Source organism: Nesoenas mayeri (assembly GCF_963082525.1).
Source record: "Nesoenas mayeri genome assembly, chromosome: Z".
Taxonomy (NCBI): domain Eukaryota; kingdom Metazoa; phylum Chordata; class Aves; order Columbiformes; family Columbidae; genus Nesoenas; species Nesoenas mayeri.
In genome coordinates, this window is record NC_137542.1 from 7,308,582 (window position 1) to 7,320,054 (window position 11,473).

Sequence of the window (11,473 nt, forward strand, 5' to 3'; positions counted from 1 at the left end):
TTGTTACAATGCTATGAGTCTTAATGCTATGGAGGAAGGCAGAAAAAAAAATCTTGTCTCTGTAGTTTGAAAAAAGGGATACTCTTATTCTTCGAGTGCTTAGTGCAAAATACATTAATCTGAAATGTCTAAGTTGAAATTTAACCTACATATGATGCTAAAGGTTTTTTAGACATTGTCTGTGACACATCCGCTGTCAGATATAAACATAGCTGTTTCTTCAACCAAAACTGGTGTGTTGTTTTGGTTTTTTCCTCAGTAATTTTAACTCCCAATCTTGCTTATTTCTGACTGTATTTTGAATTGAATTCTCTAGCATATTTTCTTTATGTGGTTGTATACATTATTTCTCCCTGCAGACGGCTCCACCTCAATAAGAAAGTCACAGACAAGCAGCCATATAGCAAGCTTCCTGGTGTTTCACTTCTAAAGCCGTTAAAAGGTGTGGATCCTAACCTGATCAACAACTTAGAAACCTTCTTTGAACTGGATTATCCCAAAGTACGTATACTATTTAATGTCTGTTTTTCCTTCTCATGCCCTCCAAAAGTCGTATTAGGAGCTTGGGCTAGAACTATGCAACTTGATTATGTCTTGGATTGTTCTTCCTTCGACAGCAAATACATAGTCGTGCATTTTACATGTTGCAAACAAAACTTACTCCTTTTTAAAAAGCTGTCTATAAAGGCATGAGCAAGGCTTAGAGGCAAAATATTGTCTACACTTCACTAAATTTGTTTAATTATTATTCCCACATTGTGGTGTTTATAGCTATATGAAACCCGTCAGTGTATAACAGATCACTTGAGAAGCCAGATACCTTCCCTAATTAGCTACTGCTGGAGAACAGTTGAGTCGTAGCCTGGGACTTTCTGCTGCTTCTTACTGGCGGATTATCTCATGAAGAATTGCTCAGTGATGAGGTGGTGTACCTCACCAGTTTTGGTAGGTAGGATAGTCTCCAAGACACTTGTTGGTGTTGGGAAACAAATAGTTAATAAAAACTTGCATTTGCTCTTGAACACTGTTTGACTTTGTAATACAAGTGATAAGTAATGTAAGTAATAAGTGTGTCAGGTGTTGTCCTTGCCTTAAGGAGCTTACAACTTAAACGAGAAACCTGCAAATGCTTGCTATATCATTTACTACTTGGTGTATGCTCCTGTGGATAGAAAAAGGACATCTTTCTACTGCATATCTCCTGAATTCTAGAACTTTTAATTTACCTTTAATAAAAATTTTCTTAATTCTTCTTGAAACTGCTGCTGACACTGCTGCTTTAGTTGTAAGAGGTCAAAGGTATGTGTAAGCTCTACAGTGAGTTTCCTTTGTGTATTCTGACCAAAGGCTTTAAACTTACTCCTAAGTAGGCAGGGTAAAACAAACATAAACCCCACCATTTGGAACTTATCGAAAATTGGATAGTTTTCCTGTAATGAAGCTTGGGACCTTTTGAAAAGCTTCAGGCATGAACATTTGAATCCTTTTAAGTCAATGAAAGTACAGTAAGGATTGTGTGGCCAAGATAATTTTAAAGCATACTTGAGGCATGCTGTGTATACCAGTATTGCAAACAGTGCAAAGAAGCTGCAACAATATCTTAAACTATTTTATTACTATAGTGAGCATCAGTGTTATGCAGCTGGAATATTTGACTGCAAATACAATTTGAGAATTCAGAAGAAGTTAATGCTGGGTCTTGCACTGAGAGATAGTTTTGACTTTTGCTTCTGAGAACTTATACATATGGGTGACAATCAAAAGATTGTTACTCCACACAAATCTGAATTTCAGAAAATAATAGTGACAATCATATTTTTCTCAAGGAGAGTAAAAATGGAGTTATTAATGCTTTGGTTTGCTGGGGCACAAATTATACAGTGCAAGTAAGATCCTCAAGCTGTTTGAAAACACTTCTGTACAATAACTACAATAATACCTAATTGATAGTCATGATACAACAAAAATTAGAACAACACTATTGCCTTGTATTCAAAATTCAGCTGCCCAAGGAAAAATTATTAAGAAAGAATAATCTTAAACTTGTTCCAGTGAGGCTGAGTTCAACCTGCACTGACACTGATTCTTTGATACTCTTTTGTGATACCTCATGTGTGAAATAATCTGATCTTGCATGGAATGCAGTTATACAGCTTCTGAACTGCAGGACTTACATGTAATACTTTTATCAGTGAACACTTCTTACATACTGTGCATATCGGTCATTTGGCAGAAACCTTTCTATTCATGCTATGTCCAAATGAACCTGATTGTAATATTTATATAGATAAGTGTCTTTATATTTCTTCTCCTTTAGTCGTATATTTTGTAGTTTTTTTACTTTCTTACTGTATACGAAGGCCATATATTGTGCCTTTTTCTGGTTTTGAGTATTGGAGTCCCAAAGTTTTCTATTATTTCTGCTTGAATTTCTTGGAGAATATGGATATAGAGGTGTCACAGCAACTGTGGTTTGAAGATTAGTTAATAAATTTGTAGCAAAATTAGTTGTTCTTTTACATATTTAATTGGATGAACAATAAATAACTGATTTCTTCACTTGGTAATTTCTATGGTGTTCATGCTCTCAGGATTGTTCTGTTGTGGTGGAAGGACTTGTCTGCATAATGAGACGTGTTTTACCCTTCAAATTCCATTTTCCATTCTGGTAAAATGACAGGAAGCAAATACTGCTTGCTCTTTAGGCAAATTGGCTTTCAGTTTGCATTCCCAGAGGTATAGATGTGTTTGTCTGATAGTTTGTAGTGCTTGATCAAGTCTTACTGTCTCCCATTTAGTGGTAATGATTTTAAGTTTCCACAGTATTCTGAATGCAGCTAGAGTAATTGGGTTTTTGTGTGTTCAACAGTATTGTTTTTTTCTTGAAAGAATCTATTAACTTGATGTCTTTTCTTTTATGAAATAGTTCTAACTGAACATGAACATCAGGGATTGTCATCACTGAGCCCACAGGCAGCTTTTGAAGTTCAGAGCACTTTCAGTAAACTACTTAAGCAAAAAGTAAAGTTCAGCAAGATGACAGAATAGTGTAAGGGAGAGTAAGAACTGTTTTGGTCACTATTTGGGTCTCTTATTTGCAGGTGCTATATCAAATGAGATCCAATAAAATTGTTTTTATTGACAGTGAATTTTTAAATCTTGGACTGTAAAAATGGCTTCTATTTGTCTGGATGAGAAATCAGTTTTTTCTGAATTTTATTGTTTGGACTGGATTTCTAACTTGTAATAGTTCAGTAATTTTAACTGGGAGAGAGGAAGGTTATATCAAGCAAGGAGTATTCAAGGAATTTGCTGGTAATGCAGAAACAGAAATGCCTCCATCAAAGCTTGCAAAGCTCTCTCAAAATTCTGAGGAATTTCTAAAATGCTATTCCCTCATCTACTGTCTGCAGCTAATGTGTAACAAGCAAGTAGTTTGATTGCTGAAACAACTACAGTTTTCACTTACCTCCTCTTGAGTTTTTTAACCATTATTCGATTAATGAGGTCAATACATATGCATTACACATACATATACCAGTTCCTGGAAGTAATTTTGTTACGCAACTCAGTGTGCATGTACTGGTCTCTGTGGGTTGTCTTCCAGCTCCGTTCTGCATATGTATCTACAAAGTAAAGGAAAGGAAGGTGTAGTTCCAAGATGTACAGTCAAGTGTATCATAATATCATTCCTTTAACATCTTGTGTGCTGTAATTTCATTGACGAAAAGATTAGGTTGAAGATTCATATGTGAACAAAAATGGAAACTTAAAGAAAAGATTTACCATGCGTAACAGGATGTTTTGATTCATGCATAATAGAAACTCTTCTAATAATAGGAAAATGTTCCTCAATACAAAAGTTTACTGGAATACAGGCTCGATTATTTTTTCCCAAATACTTGGTTCTGCATTAAAAATTTTCTTATTTAGCTGTAAAAACAACTCCTTTTGTTTTTATTTTAAATTCTATAATTACATATACAATTTTATATATATATATATAAATTTATATATTCAGTGTGGGTTTTCTTTTTAGTTTGGTACACTTTATTCCCTAGATCATGTTGACACTGTGTATCTGTAAATAAATTTGTGTGTGTATACATTTGTTTTCACTAGTATGAAGTACTACTCTGTGTACAAGATCATGATGATCCAGCTATTGATGTGTGCAAAAAGCTCCTTGGCAAATACCCGAATGTTGATGCTAGACTATTCATAGGTAAGCAGTGCAACGCAAAGGTGGGACTCTTACTTGTAAAATGTTTTTAGGCCTTGAACACCATATACAATATTCTAAAATAAATAGTTGTCATCTTCAGCCTGTGTTGGCTCTGTACCTTAGTCATCAGTTTGGTGTAAAGAAGTGAGTTTGTAGTCACAATCTGTGACGTCACACCAAAATAACTTTTGGAAGAATGATTTATGCAACCTCTGCAACTTTTTCTTTCTAAATCTGAAACTGCAGTTTAGATCCTGTCTTGGCACTGAACTAAATGTGCAGAAATAGACTTGGACTGTATTTGATCTCGAGGTACTGCAACAATCCCTTTTCATCACCTTAGGCTGTAGGGGTCTTTCTTCACTTTATGTTTGAATTAGAGGAGGGAAGAGATATTAAAACTAGGTGGTAGAATGTAAATTTTTTTATTTCTGACATGAAACACATTGCACCATGTCTGTCAGTTGGAAGGAAAAGAGTGTCTCACTTTAGTCTGCTCCTTTTTATTTTTTCTGCTGAAATTACTGTAGAGTATAATGGTCATAATCAGTAGTCGTAAGGAATAAAAGGTAGAGAATATTTACCTTACAGAATGTGGTAAACTTTGTAGTTCTGCTACCTTTTAAATTACATTAATATTGTTATTCTGCCATTTTGAAGAAGCATTTGAATTTTTTCTCCCTTCATAATTCTCTGCATAATTGTAGTAAGATCTTAAGTACAGAAGTGAAGGAATACTTAGTCCACTTTTATGGGAAGAATTGAAATTTTAAGTATTGATGGGTAGACATCTACTGTTCTTTAGTCAGTGTATCTAAATATTTTGGGTATTGAGTCTGAATTCTAAAAAAACCCCAAACGTTATTTGAGTGTGATGTTTGTGGTTTTTAGGTGGCAAGAAAGTTGGCATCAACCCCAAGATTAACAACCTAATGCCTGGCTATGAAGTTGCCAAATACGATCTCATATGGATTTGTGATAGCGGAATTAGAGGTAGGTGTGTGTTGTAATGTACGGTTATGTTGCTGTTTTTCCCTATAAGCAAGTAGTTGTTGGAGATTTTTTTTTTTTTTACCCAAAATACAAGGAGAACTAAAAAGTCTGGAAAAATTATTTTCATGGTATAAGAGTGTTTACTCTCTGAAGGTAAAAATTCCATTAAATATACTGTCAGACTGTTTCATTGTATTTGTTGCCATAATAATGGTGTTAATCACTATTATTTTTCTGAAACTTTGCTCCAAAATACTCTACGTCAAAGTATACATGCTCTTGATATTGCTAATCGAATGAGAATTAGTGTCTCTATAGAGTAGTGTGCTAATATCAGAATTGCTCAGTGGGCTGTCTTTTTTTCATTTGTCACTTAGTGACGCCGGACACACTGACAGATATGGCCAACCAAATGACTGAAAAAGTAGGCTTGGTCCATGGGCTTCCATATGTGGCAGACAGACAGGGTTTTGCTGCTACCCTCGAACAGGTGAGTGACATGTTGCTGGTTTTGTTTGGTTGTGGTTTTTTTTTTTTTTTTTTTTTGCAAGACCTTGCTGACCTAAAGTTGTACAGTGGGTCCTGCACCTTTTACGTGAAGAAATGTTTATTTTCAGCTGCACTTGCACTTCAAACCATCTAGGATAACTTGATCCAAAATTCTACGGTGTGCTCTGAACATTGATTCCGTATTTAAGTTTGCAGTAAAAATAAAAAAGATTACAGATGAAAATTATGGATTTTATTTAAAAATTTATTAAAACTGAAGAACTCTTTCTAGTGCATAGTCGGGAAGGGCCACTAATTTTTATTTTGATGTGTGAAAAGGAACACAGAAATGGCCATGAGAAGTCAGAGCCAAGTCCAGCTCGCACAGTATCTTATTTCCAGCAGAAGTTATAAGCAGAGTCTTTGAAGAGAGTAGAACACAAGCACGTTTTATATCCTGTAATACTGCCTCAACTTTCTGCAATTTTAAGCTGAGAGACTTCCTGAGCAGGAAGTAGACTTGTATATTTACTAATCCTCAATATATTAGTATTATAGTAAGAACAAATTTCTTACATGAACTTTTCCGTTCCTTTTTTAAGTCCATATAGATTTTGAACATCTGTAACTGCCTGTACCAGGATGTTCCATAGATCTACTGTCAGTTACAGGAACCACTGCCTTGTTCACTCTGACCTTTGTTCTTCTATAGTGCTATTTCATGTCTCCTAATACTTGCTCTGGAAGAGAAGGTGTAGAGTTGATTTCTATCCACCTATCACTCATTCTAACCTATTCTTCCCTCTCTTCTTTCCCAGTAAGTTCTCTTTCGTAGAATGAAGAAGTTGAGTTTTCTCATTTGTTCCTTGTATCTCAAGGCATGTAATTTAATCAGCCATCTTTTATTCTAAGCTGACATGTATAAGGTATTTTGGCCCCGAGGCTAGCTAATGTGTGTCAAAGGCAGAAATGTGAGATGAAAGTGCAGTGAAATTCATTAGGCCTTCTTCATTGTATAGAGAGGGTAGCTCAAGTGATTTTGTTTGTTTGTTTTTGTTTTGTAACACAAAGTCTGTATTTCCTCTTAGAAAAGAGGAGCAAGCAGCTGTAGCACAAAGCTATAATACTGCTACATGCTAAAGCAGCCATAGCTTTTTGCTTCCAAATCAAGTATACTGCAAGATGGGCATGCGTTTTCTTGAATGAGTTACTATATTGGTAATACCAGTGTGAAGGTCATATGTAGGAAGAATAATAGTGACAACCACTAGCACTTCATCCTGTTGTCCCTTTATAGGACCCTTCTGGTTTAAAGTTATTGAATTTTGTAAAAAGACTTGCTCACAGTCTGAATATTTTCTTAACTATTTCTGTTTGCAAGTACATTAAGTAAACAAAATTCCCCTGCTTCTGTACCACTATGTAGTAAGTTTCTAAGAATGTGCATGCAGTAATGCAGTTACCTTTAAAAGAGGAAGTGGTGACAGCATCCCTGTCAGCTGTCACCAAATAATGTATTAATCTTAGTGATTAGTAAGTTACTGAATGGATTTTAATGTATGTATTCCCTGAGAACAACCTCAATAATGTGGTAGTTTAATATGTAGATTTAAAACCTGTTTATAGATTTATAAAAATATGGCCTATATCGTACTAGATTTGTCAGATTTTGTGGTAGACTACATTTCTTAGGTTGGTGGTAAAGATCTTTTCAGATACACGATTATAAGTGGCCATGTCTAGCACTCTTTTCCCTCCAAATAGTCTTGGAGAAAAACTCATCAGTGAGTAGTACTTGCATAAATACATATGGAGTGTTAAACGCTTTATCTTTTTTTGACAGGTTTATTTTGGAACTTCACATCCAAGGTCATATATTTCAGCCAACTTAACTGGCTTTAAGTGTGTAACAGGAATGTCATGCTTGATGAGGAAGGATGTCTTGGACCAAGCTGGAGGACTGATAGCTTTTGCACAATATATTGCTGAAGATTACTTTATGGCCAAAGCTATAGCTGACCGGTGAGTTGACTCTGAAGCAAGATTACTGCTTTAAGTGTAGTTTAAATTTATTTTTTTTTAAATCACATGATACATACTATAAGCGTTCACGTCAGCTTCACATATGTATAGCAAACATGCCTATGATGTGCTTTGTCTTATCAATATAGTCTTTTAGAAATAAAAAGCCAGATCATTGTTGATTTGTTTAGAAAAAGGTTTCTGAGAACTTGAACTTCGTTTAGGTATTATATACAGCTGGCTTTTTTTTTCTTTTTTTGTTTATACCTGTTGTAATAATATGGCATGTGTGCCAAAGAAGCTTTTGAAGCCTAATAAAATCTTTGGGTGTTCTAACTAGTTTTTTGCATCTCTCATTTGCACATTTTTTATAATACTGCATTCATGTTCCAGGGGCTGGAAATTTGCGATGGCCACACAAGTTGCAATGCAAAACTCTGGTTCATATTCGATTTCTCAGTTTCAGTCCAGAATGATCAGGTAAAATTTTATTCTTCTCCCACCTACCCTTGTCACCTGCCTCTGATGCAGATAACCTGATAGTGAGGAAATACTTTTTCCAAGCTAATTTATCTAATATCCAGAATGCTGAAGTTCCAATCCACAGCTTGAGGCACGCTTCTCGTTAGTGTTGGGAGGGAGGTACTGACTTTCCACAGAAGCATGACTGATAAGTATTAAAAAAAGTTTAAAAAACTCCTTAGTATCTTTTAAACACTACGTTCAGTATCCTTGAAAGGGAAAATTTTGCAATATTTTATTCAGAGGTCTAAATTAAATGAGACTTGAACTAACGTTGTCAGAAAAGACCGTGGTGGCTTATAATTTGATGAGGTGGAGGAGGAGGGCAAAAAGAATAATGTCTAGTCAGAACTGATTTGTTTGTCTTTTCTAGGTGGGCCAAACTGCGAATTAATATGTTGCCTGCCACCATAATTTGTGAGCCAATCTCAGAGTGCTTTGTTGCCAGTCTAGTTATTGGATGGGCAGCTCATCACGTGTTTAGATGGGATATAATGGTATTTTTCATGTGTCACTGCTTGGCGTGGTTTATATTTGACTACATTCAACTAAAAGGTGTTCAGGTATGTAGCTTCAATTTCTTTGGAGGTTATTAAAGTTAGTAGTGCCACCTACTTCAGTAAAAATTGAAGCCTAATTATAACAAAAATACTTTCTTGACATCAAGGAAATAACAGTTCAGATACCATTACTTCTCGATCTTCCAGCTTCAATTAAAGGAGTACGAAAACAAGTTAAGTGTGCTTTGTTCTAAGTTTGTTTCTGTCACAAATTGGAACAGCATTTCTTTTTCTAATGCTGTAGGAACTATTTGGACAACATTCTGCTGTGACCATATTCCATCCAAACCTGATCTATAATTACTTGTATATTCAGTCAAATAGTTCTCATGATACTGAAAAGTATTCTTTTGGTAGTTTTAACACATACTAAAAAAAAAGTCAGCCTTGTGTTGATTCAGTAGGACTCCAGAAGGTCATTTCAGCTGTCACCTTTCTGATTACTCCTCTCACCATGTGCAGTGTGTAAAAGTGCTTTGTGGCTACTTTTCCTCTTTTGAAACCTCTTTGATTTCCTGCTCTGCCTATAGCTGGAAGTTCTCCAAGGAGCAGAAAATTAGAGAGGATGTAAGTGTGTAAGTGTGTGTGTGTTTTTTTGTGTGTGTTCTTTGTTGGTCCCACTTCTGCTATGCAGTAGCCCAAAGGCTTATTTATTTGAATTTCACTCCTCTGGGAACATGCAGGAGTATTCTGTCAAGATGCTGTTTTTTTGGGGTCTATGGCAAAAACCCAGTGTCTGCTTGAACAAAGAAAAAGGTGAAATTGTGACACTTTTCCTTGCCTTTTACTCTACATACAAGTCTCTCTTTGAACCTGGATCATTCTGCCAAGCTCCTCATGTTTAATATGGGTAATCCTGTCTTGACCAGGAAAATGTCACTGGCTTATAAAAAATATGCTGTTGATATGTAAATCTGTATAATAAGCTTTAGCATAGATTTATCTGTAATACAAATGTTTTAAGTTACTTTAAAATTGCTTTTGAATAATCACTATTTTATATACTTGTTTTTTGTATTCCTAGGGTGGTGCTCTGTGTTTTTCAAAACTTGATTATGCAGTAGCTTGGTTCATCAGAGAATCCATGACAATATATATTTTCCTATCCGCTTTGTGGGACCCCACTATTAGCTGGAGGACAGGACGCTACAGATTACGTTGTGGAGGCACTGCAGAAGAAATCCTTGATGTATAGCCTCAGCTTTGTAACTGTGAATGTCAAAAAGAGAAGGGGGAGAAGAAAAGTACTATAAATTGTTTCTATAAATACTTAAAAGATCTACCTTCAGTAGTTTTATTACTTGTATGTTTTGGTATCTGTTCTTTAATTTATTTTTGCATGGCACTTGCATCTGTGAAAATACATCTGTAGTCTTGGCCAAATGGTACCTTGCTCCTATGTACAAATAGAAATGGAGAGAATTGGTCCTGACATCTACAGGGTGATTCAAAAAGATGGACCCAATTTCAAATATACTGATTTCAAATTGAGTCCATCTTTTTGAAACACCATGTACTTTCTGTAGGAATACTCTGCAGTAAACTCTTCAAAAAAACAAAGTAGTATCCTCCTGGATATGAACAGCTTCTTACTCCATGGTATGCTAGCCTAGCAAATCCGGGGTTCATATAGCTATTTTGTGTCTGGATTGTGCAAGGCTGTACCTAGTAAAGTCACAGAAGTACAGCTGAACTCTGTTTCATCCCACTAAATTGAGCTAGTCACAGGACCTTCGGAAAGAAGCTCTTAAATGCTTTATGCCTACCTCTTGTAGTTGCTGCAGAACAAAATGAATGGAAAGGTGAAAATGCTTTGCAAAAACAAACTAAAGTAAAGCTGAAGTCTTGTGGTTATCTAATGTATCTATGAAATACTGTAGTCATTGCAATGAACCAAAAGTGGACTGAGTTTGATAGAATGAGTTGGAAGGAATTACTGGTCAGGCATGTGTTGTGGGCATCTTTTGGCCAACTCTGATCTGGTTCTGTCTTGAACCTTGTTAAGCACTGTGCTGTAACTAGCCAAGCTGGTCCCCTTCAATATTACCATCCTTTTTTAAGGGGTGTTTATTTTCCCCTGTGAGTGAATGCTTTGATGGGGGGAGGGGGGATGTGGTTGTGTGGGGGACATAGTAGGGGGTAGAAGGGAGCAGAAACACATTTTGGGAACATTTCACACATGAGCTATTTTCTTACACAATGTCTTAAGAATGTAATTTCATGATGCAGGTATTTAATATCTTTTTAAAGTAAACATACATACCTATACTAGTCATAATTACGTATTCAATTGCGGTAGATATTGTGATTATATTAAAGGGCCAGGTGAGTTTGCTGTTACTATTAAAACTGTAATCTTAATTTAAATGTCAAACTAAGTCTACTCTTGGCTTTTGCCTCTACCAGTAGTCGAGCCTTTAGATTGGACTTTTGTATTCCACTGGTATGACTACAAGGACTAGGTTATAATGCATGCTGTGTTTTTCCCCTCTCTGCTCCCTGTAGCTTGGTTGCCAACCTCATTGTGAGACTTCCTAATTTGTGGTGAACTGGACTTGTTTTCTTTGAACAGTTTTTAGTTAAAAAAACACAGCAAAGCTCGAGAGGGATGTTGCATAAGGCTTTTGTTTTCATAATTGTATTTATGCTGCTTTACTTTTCT

General features: G+C 35.7%; 1 protein-coding gene across 1 annotated transcript in view; it reads left to right on the forward strand.

Annotated features, from left to right (window-relative positions):
- Positions 1-10,884, forward strand: part of UGCG (UDP-glucose ceramide glucosyltransferase) — a 30,181-nt gene extending 19,297 nt beyond the window's left edge. The window contains exons 2-9 of the mRNA XM_080362921.1: positions 360-501; positions 4,123-4,225; positions 5,117-5,218; positions 5,596-5,708; positions 7,551-7,729; positions 8,123-8,209; positions 8,625-8,814; positions 9,836-10,884. Coding sequence (XP_080219047.1) covers positions 360-501; positions 4,123-4,225; positions 5,117-5,218; positions 5,596-5,708; positions 7,551-7,729; positions 8,123-8,209; positions 8,625-8,814; positions 9,836-10,006 — 1,087 coding nt within the window. The 3' untranslated portion in view covers positions 10,007-10,884. The remainder of the gene's footprint in view (positions 1-359; positions 502-4,122; positions 4,226-5,116; positions 5,219-5,595; positions 5,709-7,550; positions 7,730-8,122; positions 8,210-8,624; positions 8,815-9,835) is intronic.
- Positions 10,885-11,473: the final 589 nt, after the last annotated feature.